Source organism: Macaca mulatta, chromosome 1 (assembly GCF_049350105.2).
Source record: "Macaca mulatta isolate MMU2019108-1 chromosome 1, T2T-MMU8v2.0, whole genome shotgun sequence".
NCBI lineage: Eukaryota > Metazoa > Chordata > Mammalia > Primates > Cercopithecidae > Macaca > Macaca mulatta.
This window is the reverse complement of record NC_133406.1, coordinates 623,990-651,403: the sequence shown is the minus strand read 5'-3', so window position 1 is coordinate 651,403 and position 27,414 is coordinate 623,990. Positions and strand designations below refer to the sequence as shown.

The 27,414-nt window shown below is 42.3% G+C and overlaps 1 protein-coding gene across 1 annotated transcript; it reads left to right on the top strand.

Annotated features, from left to right (window-relative positions):
- Window positions 1–8,344: 8,344 nt before the first annotated feature.
- On the top strand, window positions 8,345–18,773 carry LOC144337992 (olfactory receptor 2T27). The gene has a single exon (XM_077985913.1). It carries the CDS (start codon window positions 17,074–17,076, stop codon window positions 18,025–18,027), a length of 954 nt encoding a protein of 317 aa, XP_077842039.1. The 5' UTR covers window positions 8,345–17,073; the 3' UTR covers window positions 18,028–18,773.
- Window positions 18,774–27,414: the final 8,641 nt, after the last annotated feature.

The following is a 27,414-nucleotide window of genomic DNA, read 5'->3' as shown; positions in this document are numbered from 1 at the left end:
TTAGCTTGGGCTAGAGCATTTGACTGTGGATAGTGGCAGAATGGAATTGATTTGGAGGACCCCCAAATGGTGTCCCTTACCTTAACTCGAGAGTTTTTTTCTACTGACTTCACGTCTTTAGCTTAACTCTTTCAACCAATTGCCAATCAGAAAAATCTTTGCATCCACCTGTGACTCATAAGCCTTCCACTTCATGTCCTGCTTTTTCAGGCTGAAACAATGTGTATTTTACATGTTTCGATTTATGACTCTGCATGTAAGTTCTTTCCCTAAGTTTTAGGGAGACAGAGGTTACCTTGGGCACACTTTCTCAGGATCTTCTGAGGCTTTTCCCCAGGCCATCATCACTCACATTGGCTCAGAATAAACCTCTTTAAATATTTTACAGTGTTCAGCTTTTTCATCAGATGCAAACTTGACCTACTAAATATGCTGAAGAAAATTGAGAAAATGGAAGAGGTAGAAAGGTAACTTTCTGATTTTTTCTGCCCTTCTCCCTTGAGAGCTGTCCACAAAAGAATTCTGAGACCTCTTCTGAAAGAAGGTAACAAACCCCTTATTCCAGAGGAGCCCTGACCAATGCCCAGAGGGGAAAAAAATGTCACATGGGGAGGCCACTAGAATCTGAACACACAAACCTTGCTAAGTTGTCCTCCTCAGTTTATTTCCATTACATCATATTTTTAAACGATCTAATCATACTTTTAAGGTTTGCATGCCTCATGAAACTTCTATTAAGTAAATTTCCTATACTTTTCTGTTACTAATCTGTCTTTTGTTGGAAGTTACCAGCCATGAACCTTTTGATGAGCAAGGAAAAGAAAGTCTTACTTTCCTCCCCTGCCCCCCCCCACCTATCTGTCTATCAACTGATAGACAGTTTTGATACTGTCTATCATCTTACCGTGTGACCCATCTTATTCACAGGGAAGTCACAACAAACCACATGTGGTCTATGCAGTCCATTTCTAGGGGGTTTTGCTTAAAGTTTCTATACTCCTAGATTCTTAGGCTTAGCATCATTACAGAGGGATAAAATGTGTGTCTGAACTGTATCAGTTCATTCTATCAGGGATAGAAAGTGTCTGTGAACTGTATCAGTACATTATATCAGGGAGATAAGGTGTGCCTGAACCGTATCCATACATTATATCAGGGATAGAATGTGTGTGTGAAGTATATCAGTTCATTATATCAGGGATGTAAGGTGTGTCTGAACTGTATCCCTACATTATGTCAGGGGTAGAATGTGTGTCTGAACTGTATCCTACATTATATCAGGGATTAGCCATCTATTGAACTATTAAGACCCTTGGGATATATTTGTTTGCAAAATAGGTGCCTGTCCTCATGAAGGTGCCCATGTAGCCCAGAGGCAGTGAATAATAATAAACAGAATAAGTAAGTTAACTCTGTAGTCTGTGAATGTCAAATGGTAGAGAAAGAGAAAAGTAGAGTAGATTGCGGGAGAGAAAGAATTGCTGAAACTGTGGTCATATTGGTTGCTTTTTACAATGTCATCGATAGTCTAGACCTCTTTGGAAGGATAACATTGGAGCAGTCTTGAGGAGATAAAGAATTTAGCCCTGAGGATAGTGTTGGGGTGGGAGGGATCCCACGTGGAGGAAAAAAACCCAAAAAACCTAGTAGGACAGCCCCGAAGTGAGAGTGTACATGGCTTATTCAAAGAGTGACAAGAAGCCAGGATGACTGGAGCAGTGAGGGAAACAGTGGTTCACGCAGACATCTATGTCTGGTAATGGGGAGAGGAGCATGGAAAGGGCCCCTTATAGCTCACTGTAAGAATTTTAGATTTTACTCCCAATAAACGGTGAGCTACAATGGGGTTTTAATCACCAAAGTGGCATGATCTGATGTTTCTTCAACTGCTGCTTTAGAAATAAGCCTTAGAGGATTTAGGTGAAGCAGGAACATACCGTAGAAATGGTTGGAACCTAGGTGTATTCTGAAGGTAGAGCCAACAGGATTCCTTTACTAGTTGGATATTGGTTTCAAGGGAAAGAGAAGCACCAGGGGCAACTCTAAGGGCTTAGATTGAGCGACTGAAATTGGGGACCTCCTACCAGGGGGACTAAGGAAAGACACAACTGCAGGAAGTTTAGGGTGGGAAGGAAGAGGCACAGATCAGTTCAGTTTGGTGAATGCCAAATTTGTTTTGAACTGAAGTCATTAATATATAGATATTATATAGATAAATGGTTATAGCTAAGAACCCCAATGAGCTTAACAGAGAAAAGGTACAGAAAAAAGAAAAAAAAAAAAAAGAAGAAGAGGACCAGTAACTGAGCTAGGATCCCTCCAGTACTAAGTGAACCTGGGGAAATGACACAAGGAGAAAAGAAATTAAAAGGAAAAACAAAACAGTGGGTTAGGAAACTCAATCACAGTTTGGTGGACTTGAAGACAGATGAAAATGCAACAAAACAAAACACACATCTTCAGTTGAGGGAACAGACAGTTATATCAAAACAGGGGAAAAAGCAGACAAACAAAAACTGTGCTGATAGCCCTAGTACAACAAGGCCTGAAAGGTTTGATTTATCCACATAAAGATCATTGAAATGAGAGGTAAATATCCTGAATAGAGAGGACAGTGGAGGAACTGGGGAGACTAAGAACAGGCAAAGTTTTTGGAGAATGTGACTCTAAAGGGACAGAGATGTCACTGCTGAGCGGGGAAAAATAAATTTATCAAGTTGTATTAGGAAAACTGTTTGTTCATCTGGAAAATGGAACATTTGCCTAAGGTCACATACCATACCACAAATATGTTTTAGGTGAGTTAAAAACCAAAAGGTGAAGAAAGGAAAAATAAACTATGAGTTTTACAAGATAAGATAGGATAATATTTTCTTGACTTTAAGTTATGAACACATTGCTTAAGACACAAAAAGAACTAATATAAAGTAAAATATTGTTAATTCAATTTACAAATAAACAATTTAAACACTTGGATAGGTCACAAACTAGCAGATGTGTAACAAAACTGAAAACAAAATATCCAGCACATGTATAAAAAAATTCTTATGTGTCTATAACAAAAGACCAAAATTTGATAGCAAATGGGAAAAATACTTGAATAAATACAAATGTATCTGTCTCAACTTATTGAAGATACCATTCAACAGAATTTCAAAATTATTTTTGAATTTCACAATTATTTTTGAAATTCAAAAGAATTAAAATCATGAACTCAGAAAATTGTGCAACAGTGTTCACAGCTCCATTATTTACAATAGCCAAAAGGTTGTGTCCATCAACAGACAAGTACATAAGCAAAATGTGATACATACACACAATGTGATCCTATTCCACCTTCAAAAGGAATGAAACTCTGATATTTTCTGCCACATGAACGAACCTTGAAAACGTTATGTGAAGTGAAATAAGCATAAAGGCAAACATTGTATGATTCCATTCATATGAGATACCCTGTTGGAGGCCAAAAGAGTGAGGGCCATCATCGACTCAGGATACCACCGGAGGCTGAGTGAGCCGCAAAACTGCTTCTCATAAATGCAGAATGTTGGCAAACGGACAAACTGCGTTTGCTGTGCAGAGGTTATACTGAGGGCAGCCACACCCCAAGCACGAGTGTTTGTCATTAGGTACGTCTGAAAGTCTGATGGCAATAATGTGAACCTGTGATCAATCACGTAGTTGACCAATCGTGATATCCTCCTCCCTGCTCTTTCTACTCAATAAATACGGAGGGTTGTAGACGCTCGGGTGGCTGCCCTTGCTCACTCGAAGCTGGGATCTCTCTTCTTCCCTCAAGCTAGCCTTTCCTTCAGACAGTTTTCTTTTGTCTTTTGTTACCATTTCCTACGTTCATTGCTCCTTTCAGTCCTGTAATGACGGTCTCAAGCGGTAACAGTAACTGCTGTAGTGACGGTCTCAAGTAGTAATAGTACGAGTCTGTCACAAGTGGTGCCTGAGCAAGGGACATCCAGGGACAAGCAGAGGCCTGGAGGGACAAATAGAGATAAGTAGGGATAAAGAGATAAAGACAGAGTACGGGTAGGGAAAGACAGGAACTAGCAGGGACCATGGGGGACAGATAAGGATAACGACTAGCAGGGACTTGCAGGGACAGACAGGGTCCTATAGGGACTTGAACGAGGAAGGTCTGCTGGAACTTTTTTGTTCCTAAAACCAGCCAGATGAACGAGAAACCCCATTACAAGTCTGCCAGCAGCAACATAAGGCCAGTGCTCTAAAAATGTACTGGTCAGTGCCCCAGAGGTATGAAGAACGGGAAGTTCTTAAATTAGGGTAACATAGGGAAGAATTTGGTTATTTTTTTCCTTTTGTTTGGAGTTTGGTGCATGCCATCTTATTTCAGGGCCTGAGAATTTATTCCCCACTTACAGCACCTATCAAAAGTGGTAGACAAGAGAGGGAGAATGAAAATTGGCTTGTGCCATCTTCTGTGGCTACAGAAAGGCTCACTTTGACTATGGCTCATGACAATACGAATGTGGGTTGTGAACGTGCAGTGGCACCTGTGAGGTGTGCAGGAAGTTTAGGAGGTTTTCTTAGAACTTGTCAAGATGTGGGAACTCAGCCTCATTGCTTTACAATGTTGACTCAGGCAATGGCTAATTCTGGTAGTTGACGGATCTGAAAGGAGCCCAGGGTTGAGCCCTGGAGTGGGAAAATGTAAGTGTAGAAAAACAGGACGTTTCAGAAGAGAATGCTGCCAGACCTCTGGGCCGAAGGGATCTCAACAGTTCTCGCTACAGAAAAAGCACCAGGACGTTGCCCTTGTTGCCATTAGGGAAATCATTGGGCTAATCAGTCCCACTGAAGATTTCATCAAAACGGCACCTCCTGTTGGGAAACAAGCAGGCCTGGACCTGGGCAGCTCGAACAAGGGGGCGTCCCCAGGCCAGGCCACAACTCCGTTTCAGGGGGGTGGTTCCCGAGGTGCCTTGACTCCCCCTCAAACACCTGGAAGCACAGGATTAGATCCGCCAAAGAATGAGTTGTTAGAGAACAAACTTGACACTGGCATTTGGGGACCTTTGCCAACAGGGATAGATGGGATTTTAGGCAAAAGTCATGTGAACTTTCAGGGCATTCCTGAAGTCCCAGGAGTTCTTGCTCTGGGTTATGGAGAAATTCGGGTAGTGGTAACGTCATGAGATCTCTGGGTTTTGAACCAGGAGAATATCACACAACTGTTGCTTATTCCCTGTAAATCGTGCCCTTCTCTACGTGAGAAGCGAGGTGGTCAGGGATTTGGAAGCACACACAGGAGAAAGATTTGTCTGTCACAGCCCAGAGCGTCTGATAGACCCGCCTGTGTAAGTGCGAATTGAAGGTTTCAGGACGGCTTTTTTGCCGTACTGTTGCATGAGAAGGATAAGCCTCAATTTGCTTCTGTTCATCGGAAAAAGCTTGTCTTTCATTATCAACATAGTTTTACCCCCCAGCAATTCTGCAAAGAGGCAGAAGCTGAGCTGCAGCTCGTGGAGCGGATGCTTCATCCAGGGCGTTGCCTCCCAGCTGCAGCCACAGAAACCTTTGCTTCTGTAGATTTACTACTAACGTGGGGACGAGCGTGGTGTGCCTGTGTCTTTACAGGAGATGAACAAACCGTGTGGGTGTTCTCGGGCCCGAGGACCGACTGGAGTCACGCTGACATCAACCCCCATGATACAGGGACAGATCTTAATCAATTGAAAAAACAAAAAGGAAAGGTTGGAGGCCAAAAAGAAGGGTCATGATCAAGTCAGTAACTCGGGATACCCCGGAGGCTGAGTAAAGCAGCAAAGCTGCTTCTCATAAAGGCAGAATGTTGGCACACTGTCAAACTGCGATTGCCACGCAGCGGTTATGCTGAGGGCAGTCACGCCCCAGGCCACAAGTGTTATTAGTACGTCTGAAAGTCTGATGGCAATGTGAACCTGTGATCAATTACACAGCTCACCAGTGGTATCGGCCTCCTCCCTGCTATTGCTACTCAATAGAGGCCTGAGAGGCTGGGGCGGCTGCCCTTGCTCACTCAAAGCTGGGATCTCTTCCCTCAAGCTAGCCTTTCCTTGAAAGTTTTTTTTTTTCTTTTACCATTTCTACGTTCATTTCTTCAGTCCTGTAATGATGGTCTCAAGCGGTAACAGTAACTGCTGCAGTGATGGTCTCAAGTAGTAATAGTACAACTCTGTCACAAGTGGTGCCTGAGCAGGGACATCCAGGGACAAGCAGAGGCCTGGAGGGACAAATAGAGATAAGTAGGATAGAGACAAATAGAGTATGCATAGGGAAAGGCAGGAACTGGCCAGGGACCATGGGGGACAGATAGGGATAAGACCAGCAGAGATGAGTAGAAACTTGCAAGGACAGACCAGGGTCCTATAGGGACTTGAACGAGGAAGGTCTAGAACAGAAAACTAAAACCAACCAGACGATACGAGAAACCCCATTACAAGGCTGCCAGCAGCAACATAGGCCAGTGCTCTAAAAAGGTACTGGTCAGTGCCCCTAGAGGTATGAAGAATGGGAGGTTTTTGAATCAGGATAACATGGGGGAATTTTTTTCCCCTTTTGTTTGGAATTTGGTGCATACCATATCTTTATTTCAGGGCCTGAGAACTTTTTGCCCCAGTCACAGCACCTATCGAAAGTGGTAGACGAGAGAGGGAGAATGAAAATTGGCTTGTGCCATCTTCTGTGGCTACAGAAAGGCTCACTTTGACTACGGCTCATGAGAAGACGAATGTGGGTTGTGAACGTGCAGTGGCACCTGTGAGGTGTGCAGGAAGTTTAGGAGGTTTTCTTAGAGCTTGTCAAGATGTGGGAACTCAGCCTCATTGCTTTACAATGTTGACTCGGGCAACGGCTAATTCTGGTAGTTGACGGATCTGAAAGGAGCCCAGGGTTGAGCCCAGGAGTGGGAAAATGTAAGTGTAGAAAAACAGGACGTTTCAGAAGAGAATGCTGCCAGACCTCTGGGCCGAAGGGATCTCAACAGTTCTCGCTACAGAAAAAGCACCAGGACGTTGCCCTTGTTGCCATTAGGGAAATCATTGGGCTAATCAGTCCCACTGAAGATTTCATCAAAACGGCACCTCCTGTTGGGAAACAAGCAGGCCTGGACCTGGGCAGCTCGAACAAGGGGGCGTCCCCAGGCCAGGCCACAACTCCGTTTCAGGGGGGTGGTTTTCTCGAGGTGTCTTGACTCCCCCTCAAACACCTGGAAGCACAGGATTAGATCCGCCAAAAAATGAGTTAAGTTAGAGAACAAACTTGACACTGGCATTTGGGGACCTTTGCTAACAGGATAGATGGGATTTTAGGCAAAAGTCATGTGAACTTTCAGGGCATTCCTGAAGTCCCAGGAGTTCTTGCTCTGGGTTATGGAGAAATTCGGGTAGTGGTAACGTCACAAGATCTCTGGGTTTTGAACCAGGAGAATATCACACAACTGTTGCTTATTCCCTGTAAATCGTGCCCTTCTCTACGTGAGAAGCGAGGTGGTCAGGGATTTGGAAGCACACACAGGAGAAAGATTTGTCTGTCACAGCCCAGAGCGTCTGATAGACCCGCCTGTGTAAGTGCGAATTGAAGGTTCAGGACGGCTTTTTTGCTGTACTGTTGCATGAGAAGGATAAGCCTCAATTTGTTTTCTCTGTGCCTTCTGTTCATCGGAAAAAGCTTGTCTTTCATTATCAACATAGTTTTACCCCCCAGCAATTCTGCAAAGAGGCAGAAGCTGAGCTGCAGCTCGTGGAGCGGATGCTTCATCCAGGGCGTTGCCTCCCGGCTGCAGCCACAGAAACCTTTGCTTCTGTAGATTTACTACTAACGTGGGGACGAGCGTGGTGTGCCTGTGTCTTTACAGGAGACGAACAAAAATCGTGTGGGTGTCCTCGGGACCGAGGACCGACCGAAGTCATGCTGACATCAACCCCCATAATACAGGGACAGATCTTATTCAATTGAAAAAACAAAAAGGAAAGATTGGAGGCCAAAAGAGGATCGTGATCAAGTCAGTAACTCGGTATACCCCAGAGGCTGAGTAAGCAGCAAAACTGCTTCTCATAAAGGCAGAATGTTGGCAAACTAACAAACTGCGATTGCCACGCAGCGGTTATGCTGAGGGCAGTCACACCCCAGGCACCAGTGTTTGTTATTAGGTACGTCTGAAAGTCTGATGGCAATAATGTGAACCTGTGATCAATCACACAGCTCACCAGTGGTAACGGCCTCCTCCCTGCTATTGCTACTCAATAGAGGCCTGAGAGGCTGGGGCGGCTGCCCTTGCTCACTCAAAGCTGGGATCTCTTCCCTCAAGCTAGCCTTTCCTTGAAAGGTTTTTTTTTTTTTTTTCCTTTCACCATTTCTATGTTCATGTCGTCGTTCAGTCCTGTAATGACGGTCTCAAGCAGTAATAGTACAAGTCTATCGCAAGTGGTGCCTGAGCAGGGACATCCAGGGACAAGCAGAGGCCTGGAGGACAAATAGAGATAAGTAGGATAGAGACAAATAGAGTTTGCTTAGGGAAAGGCAGGAACTAGCCAGGGACTATGGTGGACAGATAGGGATAAGACCAGCAGAGATGAGTAGAAACTTGCTAAGTGACAGACAGGGTCCTATAGGGACTTGAACGAGGAAGGTCTGGAACAGAAAACTAAAACCAACCAGACGAACGAGAAACCCCATTACAAGGCTGCCAGCAGCAACATAGGCCAGTGCTCTAAAAATGTACTGGTCAGTGCCCCTAGAAGTATGAAGAATGGGAGGTTTATTGAATCAGGGTAACATGGGGGAATTTTTTCCCCCCTTTTTGGAATTTGGTGCATACCATCTCTATTTCAGGGCCTGAGAACTTTTTGCCCCAGTCACAGCACCTATCGAAAGTGGTAGACGAGAGAGGGAGAATGAAAAATTGGCTTGTGCCATCTTCTGTGGCTACAGAAAGGCTCACTTTGACTACGGCTCATGAGAAGACGAATGTGGGTTGTGAACGTGCAGTGGCACCTGTGAGGTGTGCAGGAAGTTTGGGTTTTCTTAGAGCTTGTCAAGATGTGGGAACTCAGCCTCATTGCTTTACAATGTTGACTCAGGCAATAGCTAATTTTTGGTAGTTGACGGATCTGAAAACCCAGGGCTGAGCCCTGGAGTGGGAAAATGTAGGAAAATCGGACGTTCCAGAAAATGCTGCCAGACCTCTGGGCCGAAGGAATCACTCAACAGTTCTCGCTACAGAAAAAGCACCAGGATGTTGCCCTTGTTGCCATTAAGGGAAATCACTGGGCTAATCAGTCCCACTGATGATTTCATCAAAACGGCACCTCCTGTTGGGAAACAAGAGGGCCTGGACCTGGGCACCTGGAAGAAGGGGGCGTCCCCAGGCCAGGCCACGACTCCGTTTTGGGGGGGGGGTCTCCGGAGGTGCCTTGACCTCCCCTCAAACACCTGGAAGCACAGGATTAGATCCCCCAAAGAACGGGTTATGTTTAGAGGAAACAAACTGGATTGACACTGGCATTTGGGGACCTTTGCCACCAGGAAGATGGGATTAATTTTAGGCGAAAGTCATCTGAACTTGCGGGGGCATTCCTGAAGTCCCAGGAGCTCTTGCTCCGGGTTATGGAAAAATTCAGGTAGTGGTAGGCCAGGGATTTAAAAGCACGACTAGGAGAAAGATTTTATCACAACCCATAGTGTCTTAATAGACCCGCCTGTGTAAGTGCGAATTGAAGGTTCAGGACGGCTTTTTTGCTGTACTGTTGCGTGAGAAGAATTAAGTATCAATTTGTTGTTTTCTCTGCCTTCTGTTCATCAGAAAAAGCTGCTTTCATTATCAGTAGAAAGTTTTACCCGCAGCAATTCTGCAAAGAGGCAGAAGCTGAATTGCAGCTCGTGGAGCGGATGCTTCATCCAGGGCGTTGCCTCCCGGCTGTGGCCACAGAAACCTTTGCTTCTGTAGATTTGCTACTAGCGTGGGGACAAGGGCTGCCTGTGTCTTTACAGGAGATGAACAAACCGTGTGGGTGTCCTCGGGCCCGAAGACTGACCAGAGTCACGCTGACATCAACCCCCGTAATACAGGGACAGATCTTACCCAATTCAAAAAACAGGAAAGGTTGGAGGCCGAAAGAGGGTTGTGATCAACTCAGTTATACCCCTGGAGGCTGAGTAAGCAGCAAAACTGCTTCTCACAAGTGCAGAATGTTGGCAAACAGACAAACTGCATTTGCTGCGCAGAGGTTATGCTGAGGGCAGTCACGCCCCAGGCACCAGTGTTTGTTATTAGGTACGTCTGCAAGTCTGATGGCAATAATGTGAACCTGCCATCACACAGCTGACCAGTCGTGACGGCCTCCTCCCTGCTCTTAACAAATGCAGAGGCCTGAGAAGCTCGGGCGGCTGCCCTTGCTCACTCGAAGCTGGGAGCTCTCTTCTTCCCCAAGCTGGCCTTGCCTTAGAAGTTCTATTTTTTCTCACCATTTCTATGTTCATCCCCTGTTCAGTCCTGTTGTAATGACGGTCTGGAGCAGTAACAGTAACCGCTGTGGTGATGGTCTCAAGTAGTAGTTGGACAAGTTTGCTACAGTACCTAGAACAGGAAAATCCATAGAAACAAAATAGAATTAGATGTTACCAGAGACTAAGAAAAGGAGAAAGTTAATGTTAATGGGTACAGAGGATTTGTTTGGGATGAGAAAGTTCTGGAGATGGATGGTGGTGATGGTTGTCAACCTAAAGGAAAAAAACTGAGGCGAAATCATAAGTAGGGTTTATTTGGGCCAAGACTGAGAAATACAGTCTGAGATTCTAGTAGCCCTAAATAAACGCTCCAACTAACAGCAGTTATGGGGCATTTAAGGGAGGAAAGGAAGTTCTAAAGCCGACATGAGCTATTGATCAGCTATACCTTGTGTTTATATCTCATTCCCGGAACATGAAGATAATTGGTAAAGGTCACATTGTACAACTTGTAACATTTTAGGTAATTTATCAGCTAGTCTGGAAACCACGGTGGGTAAAAGTATAAAATTCCTTTAAACAACCCCCCAGGCATGTGCATTTGAGCAGGGCTGGGTAGGGAAGTTATTCTCATGCTCGCGTCTCAGCCTAAAACATTTTGCAAAGCTCATTCTTCAACTGCTCAATCATTTTTCTTAGTTTCAAATATTTTCCAAAGTCAACTCTTGGTGGGAGGAAAACTAAGGCAGGTCATACAAAAGTAATTTAACAGTGGTTTTCTCAGATTGGACCTCAATCCTAAACAAAGTGGAAGACAATTTTATAAAGTACCAAATTTTAAAAATTTTCAACCATACTAGGATTGAACCATCTCTTGCTATAGAAAATATCTTGGAGTACATAGTATGTAGCCATTTGGGGGAAAGAATGGGAAGTGGTGTAGGTCAACCAGTTAAGATAGTGTTATGTATTTGTGGTACTCATCAGCTTTTTTAAAGGTGTAATTTGTTTTTTCACTGAGTATTATACCCGTGCAATCATGATTTGTAGACTTTTAAGCCCCAGAGTGCATAAGCTTCAGTCTCAGAAAAGCTGAATTCCAACCCTCACTAATTCTTAAACACCAGTGAGGTAAATAATGAATTACATGAAAGCCAAGATCATGCAGGCACAGATTGCAGCACAGCAAGACTGCAGGGTCTGGGATCCCCCCTCCCCTCCCCCCCAGGAATTGGTGTGGGCCCTTGTGAGAATACTGGAATGAGAAAAGATCTTGATATTTTGAAGTAACTCAGATCAGCTTCTCTTATTTTACTAACCTGTATATATTTTTAAATGCTTGCAATGCTGAAAGGTTTCTTATGTATTACAAGTTACAAGAAAGACAGGATGACATATTGCTTGAGAGAGATGGGGAATGGCCCAAAATGCAAGACTACTAATACTTAGAAACACTGGATTTCTATTTCAAGAGAAATGCCTAAAAGTTGGAAGTGGGGGGCGGGGAGAAAAAACTTTCAAAACGATGTCATGAACGAAGTAAAAACAATTTAATTGCAGGGCCTGCAACCTAACTTTATCTGGGTGTTTAATTTGTAAATTGAGGTTACATTTTTAAGGTGAAGGAGTTTTGTCACATTTGCATGAATGGTGTAAATTGCAGGCTTAGGGACAAGGACCCCAGAGACATACTGATGTCAATTATCTCCTGAGTGGGAGTACTAGCCGTCGCCATGATGCAAGCTCTCCTGTGTAAGTCGCTGGATCTTTCTTAGCAGCCTGCATATAATGTAGCTGCTGTCAACTTTGCATTAGTATTAGGCATTTACAGATTCAGGCTGGTCTGTTGCTAGATCTTCAAAGTATTCACCTATCACTGTATTCTAAAATCTTACAATAGTTAGGGACTGACCCTTATCTTTCTGCCAACAACAAGATGTAATTCCATGCCTAATCCACTGTACCTTGTTTGAATTCAGACACTCCCTGCCTGCACTCTTCTGTTTCAGCTCAGAAAACAAGTTTGAAATACAGAATATAGAATAATGGATGCCTCTTGGTTCTCCACACTTACTACATAAAAGGAAATGCTGAACAACTGTTTACTATCTTAGTTCTGTAAGGTTTTTCTCTAAATATCCAGATCATCGTGTTTGGGGAAGATAGTGTGTAAGGTAAGTTTGCAGTCTTGATGCTGATCAATCGCAGGATGCTTTAGATTCTGGACCTACTAGAAAGTTGGTTCAAATCAAATACTGGAGAATGCTGAAGCTGATAGGTCTGACTTTGAACTGGAGATACTTGTGGATAGTGCTACTGTTAAATAATTTTATCCTGTTTCTTCTGTTACGGACTCGGTTATCTTTTGTGTACATCAGAACGTAGCAGATTACTTGGGAATTCTAGACAGATTTGTAATGATTCCAACAAAGTGTTTATTGCAACATATATTCACCTATACAATTTTAACATCTTTATAAAGAGCTTATCTAATTTGTAGTATGCCACCTTCTTAGGTACCTCATAAGTATCTAAAAATGGTTTAGGAAGACCCTCCCTATCCTCCAAGAAACCGTTGCCCCATACTTAGAAATTCCCAGAGGCTGATAGAACAGAATGTGAGTGGCTTGCCAGACATCCAGAAGCTTATCAATGAAGATAGGATTACAAACCCGGCTTTCTGATTAAAAATTGTTTAATGTTCACAATGCTACATAGTAAATGCCAAGAATAAAGTTTCAAGGGTAGGAATAGACAGGGGAAGAACTCAGTTCAACTTTTCTAGAGACTGAAGGTGATGATGCCCTTGGTCTGCTTCAAGACAATCTCTCGGCCTTAAAACTTCTTGACCGTTCTAAAGATTCCCCAAATTAATCTTAATTTAGAAAATGTTTTTTCCACAACTAGAAGTGACACTTCATGTGAAGATACTTCTGGGGAGGAAACATAATGAATCTCATTATACAGAGAATTTAATGTCTTACAGTCTGGGTCACCATTGCCCTGTTCTGATCTCTCAAGATACTCTTTTTTTATGCCTGTTGTCCTCATCTCCTGTCTAGCTTAGCCTTTTAGCACTCAAACATATTCTGAGTTAGATGGTCACCAAGAATTGTTGCCAATCTCTGATGCCGAGCAAGAGTCTGACAGAATGACAACATCAAAAATGAAAGTAGAAGAAAATTGGCTACCTGCTGTTGGATCTGCTATTTGAGAGAAACATATGGACAGCAGAGGGTGTGAGATCCCCAAAGTTAATTGTTGCTATTACTATCTTAAGGCTAACCTGGCTGTCACTTATTGAGTACCCACTTACACCAGAATTTACGCACGTGACGAGGGTGTTCCCACATCCACAAGGAGAACTGTTGGAACTTAAGTCATTCCTGCTCATCACACTTGGACTCGTGCTTATTTGAACTACAGTTACATAAACTCACTGGCATGATCTTAAGGAACAAATTCATGATGATTGGATTGACATCATAAACCAATAGTTGCATAATTTTTAATGTCTAGACCAAAGATTTTAAATGCATAAAAATATGCATTTTAAAAATTCAAGTAAAACTGTACAAATCACATACCTGGATGGAAAATATTTTTCAAAAATTCGGCATACAGAATGATAAATGTCTTTAAATATTTCAAAACATTTGGCCTAAACATCAAAGTTACAATTGTAAGTAACCTCGGCGGCAAAATAGCTGCACTAAATAGTACATCAGAATATTACTAAATATTAAACAACGTTCTTGTTCTATAGAAGACACTAATTTTAACAAATCACCTATATAGAAACGGTCATGGAAAATCAATAGACAAAAATATATGTTCAATTTTATTAGTAATCAAAGAAATCCCTATTAACGTGAGTTGAGATACTAGTGCTAAACACGGGCAAGCACGATGCGGCCGTAAGTGTGCTCTGTTACTGTTAAACATCTAACGATCTGGTTGATGGGCTTCTAAAGCATTGTACACCACTCTCCATGAGCTACACCGGAGAATCAACCTCACAATATTGTATATTATAAGCAAACTTGGTTTACATTCATGTTTCTAAGTTGAGTGTCATTCAGTTACAGCAATAGTCTGTATAAAGACTACGTGGAAAAGGTGCTAAATATTAAGTATATATAAAGTTAGTTTACTAAAGCTTGAAACTATGCATAGACATAAAAAGTTATTACATGGGGGCACGGAGTAACCCACTTGATTCCTTTTTTCTTTCCCAAGTATTAAATGTTATACTGGGTAATTTTTAAAACACAGGGAATGAATCAACACTGACAAGAGTGGAAGATGGTTTTTAAAATCTGAGTGGTTACGGAGCCACTCGCATCTCCCCTTTCCCTTTGTGAAGAAAGCTGGGGAGATCCTCGGGGTTTCATTAACAAGTTTCAGGGCCAGGAGTATTAATGGTCAGGGTTTTGGGACACAGCTGCCCTGATAAGCATATTTTTGGACCCATTTTTTCCTCTTGAGCTGTAATATTCCCAGTGGACCAATAGCAGTCACTGGCTGGTCTCCAGTAGGTTCCACCATTCTCTGAATTTACTGTGAAATAACGAGCATAGCCCTCCAAGGATCTTGTTCTTAGTAAATTGTGGACAACCAGGTCTAGGTGAGCATTTACCTCTCCATCATACGAATTGCTGCTATGTGTTTGCCTTTAATTTCCCCAATGGTTTAACACGGTTTAAAAAAATAATAAAACAGCTTGTGGAAAGCTCTGGCATAAAGCTTGGTAACATTTCAAGAATGAGAACTGAAAAATGCATAAGGATATAATGTGGGTTTCATCAGTAAAAATCTAGCTGAGAACTTAATTTTCATCATTTTCCATCTGTCCATTGTGGCCTGGTTGTGGTGGAATGTACCGAGGGGCCCTGGTGAGTTTCCTGTCTACCAGCCAGTGAGCTGGCAGCTTCCATCATTTTTATTGTCCTTCGTTCACATACCAAATAAGTCAAAACTGCAGCGGTCTTAAAATCATTCTGAAAGTGCACCTGTGGTCACACATACTGCATACGTTCATGTGCCTTGATTCTAGGCTCTCTGAAGACAGATGATGTCTTACATTCTTTCAGGTCCTTTTGGAATATCAAACTTGGGCTTACCCAGTGTGCCTCTTGGGAAACGTTTGTGGGAGGAATGAATTGATGTCTTTGTCCTGTTGAACAGCATAGAACAATTACACTGTCACTGTTTGAAGAGAACCATGTTCCTCTGGGGAAGTTTCCTTAAGCCTCGTTTTCAACTGTAGAATGGTCTAGTATCTTACAAAGTTGTTCAGAAATGTAAAATTTATGAATCGGTTATTACTATTGGCAGGTGAATGCTTATACAAGTAGACATTTTTCTAGTTTGGTGTCGCACCTAAATTTCTTGGCTCAATTCTAATTTGGGTTGTTTAATTCTGGAGGACTTGTTTGGATGAAGGTACTTGGAGCCGTCGTATTCTCAGAAAGGGATGATACCTCTAGACCAGTGCTGTCTAGTAGAAATCCTAGGGGAGCCACAGAGATAATTCTAAATTTTCTAGTAACCACATCAAAAATGTAAAACAAGTGAAAATTTTAATCTAGATCCAAATGTATCTAAAACATTTACCACATAATCAATATAAAGTTTTAAGGAGCTGTGCTGCATATATTCTTAACAAGATTTGGAATTCTTAATGTAACTTGTACTGATGGCACATCTTGACTTGGAGCATCATGTCTCGGGCTCCACGGCTTCCTGAGACTCATGGCTCCACACTGGACAGTGCAGCTCCGTACGATGCAGAGAAGCTATCCACATACCGCATTTAGGGACACATGAGTTAAGATTAACCGATATGGATATACATGCTTAATCTAACTTCGAGTTTGAGATCTCTTTTGGGATACACTATCTCTAACATTCATAAAATGTTATACTACCATTTAACTTAATTGTTAACAAGTCGTATGTTACCCAGTAGTTTTCTGCTGCAAGAAAAAGCAAACACGGGTTGACCCTAAACATTTTCTCCTGTGATTTCTTCCTATGAATTCTCGAATGACTTCTCATAACTCAGCTCTTTTTATTCAACGCAGGCTCATTTTCAAATATGCTGCCTGATAGAAGTTGAGCACTCGCATTTGACAATGTACAAACGTGTCCAGAATGGTAGAAATTAGGTCAGCTCAATGCAGTTATTCAATAGGCAACACATATACTCTTGGTGACATTCAAACTGAGAACTCGAGTCTAGTATAAGGAGAGCAGTCTAGGACAGGGGCAATCCTCCTTTCCTCCCACCACCCTCTCCTATTCAATCAGGCTGGTTCCTTAAGTGCATCCCCCCGATGTAAGGTGGTACTCGAAAGATAGAAGTGAATGTGGTCATGAACAGAAAGATTGTTTCATCATGAACTCTAAATAGTAGTCACCAAATCGAGAAAATCATCCTGAACTATATGAGATGTAGCACAATCCTGCTCAGGCAGCTCTCAGGAAATTGTTATGAGCTTCAGGAAGACGACTTTACCTTGGTTTGTTCATGACTGCTTCATAATGTTTTAGGTAAATCGGATACCTTTCCCAACCTAACCGATATGTCTCTCTTGTGTACCCTACAGAGCTATGGAGCGGGGCAATTATTCCGTGTATGCCGACTTCATCCTCTTGGGTTTGTTCAGCAATGCCCGTTTCCCCTGGCTTCTCTTTGCCCTCGTTCTCCTGGTCTTTGTGACCTCTGTAGCCAGCAACATGGCCATGATCATTCTCATCCACATAGACTCCCGCCTCCACACCCCCATGTACTTCCTGCTCAGCCACCTCTCCCTCATGGACATCCTGTACATTTCCACCATTGTGCCCAAAATGCTGGTGGACCAGGTGATGAGCCAGAGAGCCATTTCCTTTGCAGGATGCACTGCCCAACACTTCCTCTACCTGACCTTAGCAGGGGCTGAGTTCTTCCTCCTAGGACTCATGTCCTATGATCGCTACATAGCCGTCTGCAACCCTCTCCGCTACCCTGTCCTCATGAGCCGTAGGGTCTGCTGGTTGGTTGTGGCGGCAGCCTGGCTGGGAGGGTCTGTGGATGGTTTCCTGCTCACCCCCGTCACCATGCAGTTCCCCTTCTGTGCTTCTCGGGAGATCAACCACTTCTTCTGTGAGGTCCCTGCCCTTCTGAAGCTCTCCTGCACGGACACGTCGGCCTACGAGACAGCCATGTATGTCTGCTGCATTATGATGCTCCTCATCCCTTTCTCTGTCATCTCAGCCTCGTACACAAGAATTCTCATGACTGTTTATAGGATGAGTGAGGCAGAGGGGAGGCGAAAGGCTGTGGCCACCTGCTCCTCACACATGGTGGTTGTCGGCCTCTTCTATGGGGCTGCCATGTACACATACGTGCTGCCTCACTCTTACCACACCCCTGAGCAGGACAAAGCTGTGTCTGCCTTCTACACCATCCTCACTCCCATGCTCAACCCACTCATTTATAGCCTTAGGAACAAGGATGTCACAGGGGCCCTACAGAAGGTGGTGGGGAGGTGTGTGTCCTCAGGAAAGGTAACCACTTTCTAAAGAAACTGCAATATGCTGCTAGAGATTTGAAATGAAGGATACAAGACTGTTGTTGCCCTTGAACTTAAATATTCTCTGCCTGGAAACAAGTCGCCCCCATGCCAGCAACTGTGGGGCATGTGAGGTTTGGAAAGCTGCCTGGGATTTTAAGGATTTCATTTTTGAAAGGAATGAAGGTTCTGAACAACGAACAGCTTGGGATGGTGTAGGCATAAAGTTGGGGTTTAGTAGTCGCCCATCAGCTTTTAACAAGGTTGTGCATTCCAGTAAAAATCACGGAGTAGCCTGTTTCTGGCGCCGCTCAGTCACGACAAAAACGGTCGTCTTCAGCTGCTTCCTTGACATCTCCCGACTTCTCCCCTTTAGACACTGTCCACTGACCATTATAAAGAATCAACTCATCAAACACCATATTTCAAACATAGCAGTCACCATCTTATCCTCAGAGGCTGTGTTCTAAGACTCCCGGGGGAAGCCTGAAACCGTAAGCATAGAACCTGATGTCGGTCACAACACATTTGCTTGTCTTCTACCATAAATGTAATGTGTTTTTTCTTACCTAAACACTTATCACACACCGTGGCTACAAGTTTTGCAGTTTGAGGTGCAACAGCAAAATTACCACGTTTTCCTTCTACAGAATTTCAAAGATAGAAGATTCATTCTTAACCTCAGCCTATAACTTTTTCTTGCCAGAACCTCCAGTAAAGAACTTACTGGAATGTGTCTGATAAGGGTTGGCTGTGTCCCCACCCAAATATCTTGAATTCTAGCTCCTATAAATCACATGTAGTGTGAAGGGCCTCGTGGGAGGTAATTGAATCCTGGGGTTGTGGGGAGGGGTTTCCCATGCTGTTCTCATGAATAAGTCTCATAAGATCTGATGGTTTTACTAAGGGCTGTTCCCCTGCACTTGCCTCTTGCCTGCCGCCATGTAAGACATGCCTTTGCTTCTCCTTCACCTTCCAGCATGGTTGTGAGGCCTCCACAACCATGTAGAACTGAGCCCATTTAACCTTTTTCTTTATAAATTACCCAGTCTTGGGTATTTTATAGCAGTGTGAAAATGGATTGTCTGTTTTTCAGAGACATGAGCAGAGGGCCCATATCTTTAGAAATTTAGAAAGAACACTTAAAAATTCTTATGGTAACTAGCAGGGTTTTTCCATAATAGATTCACCCTAAATGTCAAGTGGCACTTTCAGAATGGAGTGAGTGAGCAGGCAGAATTATTTGCAAATAAAACACTGAGAATCTAAACTCCAAACTGTGGGAGTCACTCTCAGCTTGTAGCAATGAAGTCTATACCTACTGATATAAAAGGATTACTTGAAAAGTTAAAGGGAAGGAAGAGAAGTGAAAAATAAGAAACATGAAAAGGAAGATTGAGATGCCACAATACCTTTTATAGAAATAATGTAGACTCTATTTTCACAAGATAACTAAATTTGACACTAGACAAAACACTGTGACATGTGAGTTAGAAACTAATACCAATCAATACATTGTTCACAGGTCTTATTTTTCCTTAGGAAAGTTAATACAAGCCCAACCTAATTGATACAGCAGCACTTCTCAAACACTTCATGACAACTAATAAAAATAGTTTTATGGCACATTGAGGAAAACTGGCTGTTGACAGCAAAATCAACTTCCCTGTGGCTGTAGCCAAATCGGGCACTGAGACCAATCCAGGGTAGTTTGGAGGATCAATATTGATTGTAACCCATTTGTGGCTCTGTAGACACATCACACCAGAGGGAAGAGTCTATCCAATCAATCCAATAGCTAGTTGGAGAATTTTATGGATGACATATAAAATTTTTAGGAAGAATTATTGAATCACATTCTAAAGGCTGAAGAGGTACAGGGTTTTGTTTATCTGTAACATTAGGAGGACAGGGAATAAGGTATGTGTCTAATGGATTTGTGATGACTAGAAATGATCATGTGCCCATTAGCTGACTTAAATCAAAGTATTCAATGTTATTACTGTTATGGAAGTTGTTCTGCTCCCAAACAAGACCTTTTCCCCATTAGAGAAATAAATGTTAGGAAGTTCAATTTTCCTAATCTTTAAATATCTTGATATACTCTTGTGAAAAATTTTAGAAAACGTATAACTTGTTTTACCCTCACTTCTCTACCCATTGCATCCTTTCCCTCATTCTTCTAGTTTCTCATGTCTCCTTTATTCCTACTGAATTCAACGTTCTTCTGTACTATGCATAAGACAAATTAATTCTGAAGAACACTTAACCTGTGTGACAAATACTTTTGTGAAAACAGAAGGTAGGAGAAAGTAGAAGGAAAATAAAACTCTTGGGACCCAAACTCAGCCAAAGGGAAAAGTCAAGCTTGGGAACTGTCATGCAAAAAACTATTTCATATTGTTCCTGACTGGATAGCTACAGACTCCATACTGTTCCCAAATGGATAGCTACACAGGTAGAAGGCTACATCCCTCCCCAAGGAACCTTCCCCACAATTTGCTCCCAAGGAAATTCCTTGCCGGCCCAAAGATCTTTACCCTAAAACCATTCTGTTGAATGTTCTGACAATGTTAAATGAACGGCTTATCTTCGGAGGCAGTGGACAGACAGGCCTTGGGGGTCATCCCTCCACTTCCATTAAAGAAATGCGTATTTGACTCTTCCCTCGGTGTCCCTTTATATACAAATCCAGATTAGGCAGGAGATGAATGCCCAGCTGACTGTTCCTCTAAACCCTCTCCTTTCACATCTGAAGTGCGAATTCAGTGAACACTGATCAACGCCTTGAAAGAAGGCAACCACTTACTCCATTTACCCACACTTCCCCCCCTGCCTTTTTTTTCTTCCTCAAATACCCACTGTTTCCTTTTTAAATATTGGAGCCTCCCAACCCTCTTTGGAAGAAGCACAAATCTCAGATGCTCCTGTCATTTTGTGTTTTTTCCAGGTTGCATCCTCAACCTTGGCACCAGAAACCTCTACACTGAGACTTGGCTCCAATGCTCTCTGGTTCACACTTATATTTATAACTTTAAATATTTCTCCCCAAACAAAATAGGCCAGTGACGGAGAGTTTTGTCATAGCTTGTATTTCTAAAGATTTAAAATCTAATTTTCAATTTAGAGCAAGGCTCTTATCCCCATATCACTTCTCCATCTCTGGAGAGATGCCAAGATTCAGTAAGACATTTTCATGACGAAATAGCAAACAATTCCAGTCCTTCACTTGGGAAAACAATGCACCCTCTGCAAGAAAGGATGGGCTGCTTCTAAAATTCATGTGGTAAACCCAGTCAACCTGGATTAACTGCTAACCCAGGAATTCTTCCTGGGGGATGTGGGAATCTATTAGTGAAAAGACTTTCTGATCTAGCCTCACCCCCACACACATGTATTTAAGAGGTCTGACTTTCCACTGCTGCTTTAGAAAGACGTGGACCCAGATTCTCTGAGGTAGGATCTTAGATTTCATGAAAACCAGAACATTACCCAGATATTGGGATGTTTTCTTTAGGTATTACTCTGTAACTGTTAGAAGGCCACCTTACTGTGAGCTTATCTGCTGATAACTGAGGGCAGTGGTCCTTCTCAGGATTAAGAAGCATAAATGCATATATTCACTAATCGGCAAGCAGATGACTGAAAAAGGGCATTTAGCATGAAACGTGGGAAGCTAAGGGAAATCTAATAGTTTAGAAGAACATGAATAGATTTACTAGAGGAAAATGGCGTGTAAGAGCTGACAGCTGGAAGAAAGTTTCAGACTTTAACTGGTAGCAAGGGTGCATATTATTGGATAAGCATAGATTACCCTCTGAATATTTTGTTAAAATTTTAATTTACATTTTGTTAAATGACAATTGCTCCCTTTCATATGCATTTAGGTGTGACTGAAGACTTTGTGCATGCTTGGAGGAAAATTTGATTTTTTTCCTAACCTTCCTCTTTTGTTTACCCCATAAGGCATCCACATGTGCCTTAAGATAAAATCCTTAAAAATATGCAGGTAGAGTGGGATATCTAAGGCAGTATGTAATTAGAACTGGAGATATAAGGTAAAGGAAAAGAGAAATTCACATCCTTGGAATACTAGGTTGCTGTGGAGAGTAAAACTGCTAGATCTTTTGTACGTGCCTATTTCAGCATGTAACTTTCCTACTGAAACAATTCCCATTTACACCTTATTTCTCAACACTGAGCCTCTGGTCTCTCCACCTTCATTTTCCAGCTGCACTCCACCCCACACACCTCAGCTCTCCGTGGGCTCTTCAGCTGTGGTTAGACCGGACTCTCCCCTTTCTTTCACCCCAGGTGCCTGATTCCTGCTTTCGAGCCTTTTTCTGACATTTACACTGTCGTCTTTCAGTCTCGAGTTTTGGAATCAGACCGGTTTCCCTCTCCAGTGTTGCACTGTTTTACTGGACTGACTCCTGTCTTCTGGTTCTTGCAATACACTGTCTTCAAAGCAGTGATCACTTAGATTCTCTTTAAAAGTTTTGTGCTTTAAGATTATTTCAGTCCCTCTAGCCCTTGGGTGAACCTTTTGAGATAAGAGGAAAACTGTCGGAATTCTTTAACACTTTCATTTCCAGTTTTAGTTACCTGCAATTGGCCAGGTTCCTGCTATTTACCAAGTTTACAAAAATATTAAATTAAAAATCTCAACTCAAATTTCAATTGCACATCATCTTGAGTATGATGAACTCTTGTCCTGCAGAGGACACGGATCGTCCTTTGGTCTGGCTTCTTCACGCTGTCTGTGCTACCCCAAGTCATTCAGTAGCTGTCTGGGTCATCGACTGTGGCGGGGCCTCACAGTGCTTGGATTCAAGTAACTCAGTAATTTTTCTTAACGGCCCCGAAGAGATGGAGCCGTGAAGCAACTTAGATGTGCCGGAGAGAGGCTGTAAGGTGCTTTGAGTAAAAAGGTGAAAGTTCTTGACTTAAACTCATAAGCTGAGTTTGCCAAGATCTACGTTAAGAAAAACTTTCTTTGAGATCACGAAGGAAGAAAACTGCAAGTTTTGCTGTGACACATCAAACTAAGTTATAGCCACAGTATATTGTCTTAGCTGTTCTATTTTATTGTCAATCCCTTCCTTACTGTGCCTAATCTATAAATTCAACTTGATCATAGGTATGTATGCATGGATAGAATATGGTGTATGTATAGGGCTCAGTGCTGTCTGCAGTTCCAGACATCCACAGTGGGGGGGTCTTAAACTGTCTCCCACAGATAAGGGGAATCTGTACCTCTGTCCACTACTCAAGCTGATGTGTAGCATCTTGTTTGCTGTGACTTCATGTATGTTGTAAAACTAAACTACCCGGCACATGTAAAGCCCTGTTCTTTATGGTTTGGGGAATATCACAACTTCCTGTTTCTCTTCCTCTATCTTCTTAGTGCCTTTCACACCATTATCTTCTCTTACAAGCTTTAATCAAAGCAGAAAGACGACCCCAATATACTATACTTGGCCCCCTTTTTCTCATTCAGTGACAAATGATGACTGTTAGAGCTATGTGGCACTTTGGCGTGTCACCAACATTTTACTAATCCATTCTTTTACTGAAAACACTGAGGTCTGGAGAAGTAACTATGCATGTCATCCCCAAAGCGATTTTGACAGCTGAGTAAAGCACAACGGCATTAGCTGTTATTTGTGGTTAAACACCTTTTAAAATAGTCCCCAACATATTTTCATTTTTAGAAATCCCCACTTTAGACTTAAAATGATTTGCTTTTATGAGGATTTTTGATATGATACATTAATCAAACTTAGCTATATACCCCTTAAGAATATTGTCAGTTGCTGTTAATCTTAGCTCACACAGTACTAGGTGAGTGTCTTGAACACGGAATGTGTTTGCACTTGAGGCGTTCTGTCTCCAAGGATGGAATGGAAAACCCCTCCCTATAAAGCTCTGCAGGTAAATTGTGTCAAGTGGAGAAGGTCAGTTCTGGTTAGCAGCTGGATTGCCACAGAAGGGACACTGGCTGATTCTTCTCATAGCTCTTGTCATGCTGAATTCCCGGAAAGGGGTGTCAATGAATTGCACGAAGCTCTTCCTGGTAGAATAACATCTGACCTCCCTTGGAGATCTCTTCATACAATTTTCAGTGAGTCACCAATTGTGCTTGATTTCTATGGCTTCTCCCAGAACAACCCCAGGACTGTTGTCCTGAAACATCCAGCTTTGATCACCTGGCGCCCTGCAGGGAGATTCTCCTCATTCTCTTTCCAGCTTCTCGCCATGTGGCAGACCGCAGGTAGAATAAATGCCTCTTGGTGAGCTCACTCATCCCTTACCCATCAGCCCCAAGTGTGCAGATAACAGATGCAGAGCTCCTGTGCACGGTGTCCTCCACCTCTGGGCTTGATCTTCCCACCCTCCCGTTCCTGCCAGATAATTATGCTGCAACACTGGGTGACGTTATAACTGGTCCTGGGGGTCAGGGTTTCTGGGTTATGTTCTAACCTGCACTGGGGACAAAGTGTTCCCCGCCTTGAACAGCAGAGAGGCCTGAAGCTTCGATCATGGAAATCTTTCTTTATCTTCCTCTCTTTCAAAAGCCTTTTTTTTTTTTTTTTTTGGAAAGACTAGATGAGGGAAATAGGAAAAAACCTAAGGGTCTTAGAGTGGAGAATAATCATAGTGGAGGAAAGATGACCTGATGGGGAATGGAATCTAGGATCTTGTGTGTGTGAATAAGCCAAACCACACATGTTAAATAGCATCAACTCAAATGTTAACATTTAGATGCCCGGAACTGACTTAAACAGAAGTAACTGATAACAAATTTTTTCATAATGCAGATACTTTATCTGCCTACTTGCAATGCCCAGTATCCTATGGAACAATATCAGGCTCGCATTTGAACATGTCACATTTGGTTCTCAATATTGGCTTCATTGAAATGGGTGAATTGCTCGTTTGCGCCCAGCCAGTGTAGTGTTCTGCTCTTCAGCGGGGCTGCTCCCTACACACATCCCTACCCATGCCATGCACACTCACATATGAACACTCTACACACATATACACACAACACAAGCAATCTCTAATCTTTTTTAAACAGTCTTGGTTGTATAAAAATAAGGGAGGTTGGCTAAAATCATATTTTTCTATTTCAGCTTTTTACTCTTCTATTCTGGGATCTACAATGAGATAAGATCTGGGAGTTGAAAATGGTTTACTCCTCTATCAGACATTTGAGGCAATAGACTGTTTTGCCTCCCCTTTGAATACCTTGTGAAGTGTAGTCTGATTATTTATATGAAACAAAATGATTTGACTTGTGTTCTGATTCAAAAGTAATTATTTTAAGTCACTTTCATGTCTTTCTTGCCTATTTCAGTTTCTCAAAGTGTATTTTTAAAGGATGATTGTAAGCTAACACTATAGTAACTAATGTATAATATCCATAATGCATTTAAGTGAAACAATAGATATGGGTCAAGATAAACTTATTGTCTGCCAGATTAATACTTTTCCAACAAGCTGTTGCAAAAGCCACTATAAATGGAATTTTATATTTAAATAGTCTCTTGACCCATGACTCAAAGCTGTGGCTATCACAAGAAAATCTTACACCTATTAGAGAAGGCAAAAGTAACTGACTCTTATCAAGCTTGACAGGAGTTAATATTTGATGCTCATATATATTTTTTCTCCTCAACCAAGGTGTGATTAATTGAAGTTTCAGCACAGACCAACACAAAAATTGCTTTTCTTTTTCTCTTTGAAAGTTTACTCATCTTTTAGGTCTATTACGCACATCTCCATCTTTGAGCACTAAGAAGGAAAACTGTCTACTGTTCCTATTGTTTTTGCTTCAACGTAAGGGGAGATTATTCCTTCTTGATGCTTCAGAGACTATAAATTTGACTATTCTGGAACCAAAAGATTCAGATATATTTGTAGTATTGGTGGCCAAAACGTTTTACAGAAACATTTCTTCAGTAATCCTGTCCCTAAAATGAGAAAGAGGTACACCATAATCTAAAAGGAACAATTCATCCCTCAATATTCCTGAACATATCAAAAGAACACACATTCACGTTACTCAAAGCATGAGAACTCATTCCATTTAGTTCAAGGAATGCTTGATACTGCTGTCTTGAGTTCAGAAATGTCTTTACGAGCTATAGACTCTTTGTTATGTTTTGTTTTTTGAGACGAAGTCTCGCTCTTGTCCGCAGGCTGGAGTGCAATGGCATGATCTCGGCTCACTGCAACCTCCGCCTCCCCCGCCCAACCGATTCTCCTTCCTCAGCCTCCCGAGTAGCTGGGATTTTACAGGCACCTGCCCCCAAGCCCGACTAACTTTTGTATTTTTAGTAGAGATGAGGTTTTACCATGTTGGCCAGGCTGGTCTCAAAGTCCTGACCTCAGGTGATCTGCCTGCTTCAGCCACCCGAAGTGCTGGGACTACAGGTGTGAGCCACTGCAACTGACTAGTTATTTTTAGAGACATGAAGGATCAGCAAAATGGTAGAGAAATTTGAGGAAAAAACCCAACTAGCAGTGGATTCCTGGGAAGATATTACACTAGGTAGGACAGGTTCAGAATGCCACTCTGTCAGAAACGCTAACGTTTTGGCTAAACAAGAGAAGATTAAGTCCATCAAGTGATATGATGCAGTATCTAGTCATAAAATTTTAGCAGAATTCATTGTCAACCAGAATAGACCACCATGATAAGGAAACTAAAGTCCTGCTCTGAAGCAGTTTGTGGTGGTCCTTCCAGATTTATGATCCCCATATTAGTGTGAGAAAAACACAAGGTCTCATAGCAATCCATGACTAAAACATGAACTCCCTTTGCAGGGCAAAAGTCTAACCACAAGACAGCGGCTCCTGACCTCAAATGAGGTCATCTGTACTGCTTTGAGGTTGCAGACTTGTTGTAAAGCTGTTTAGGAACAGCAGCCAAAAAAGTCAGTTATCTAGATATTTTCTACCAATTTCGTAAGTCACAAGTTAGATATCTGTGTATGATCTTAATACAATCATCTTAATGGAGATGCAGAGAACAATTTAAACCCAAACCATGTATTGCAAGGCGAAATGGGAAATAAGGCACGGTAACCACCCTCAGAAAACTTTCAATCTAAAGTGGTAAGATTATAAAATGTATTCAGAAGATCAAAATAAGCCGATTCTAAACCAGGTACTGTATGAATTATTACATTTACATCTCACATCCAGCCTGTATAGAACTAGGATGAGCTTTCACAGTTGATGAAATTTAGTTGAGAGATTTTCTGTCCAATATCATACAGATCATTAACACTGAAACTGGGATTTCAAATGATCCTGAAGTAGGTGATCTTTGCTTTATCACACGCTGCTGACATCCTATTCCTGGTGGGCTCTTCCTACATGGCAGGTC

What these genes read in the sequence shown, in the direction of transcription:
- LOC144337992 (XM_077985913.1), top strand. Translation starts at nt 17,074, where the DNA reads ATGGAGCGGGGCAATTATTCCGTGTATGCCGACTTCATCCTCTTGGGT.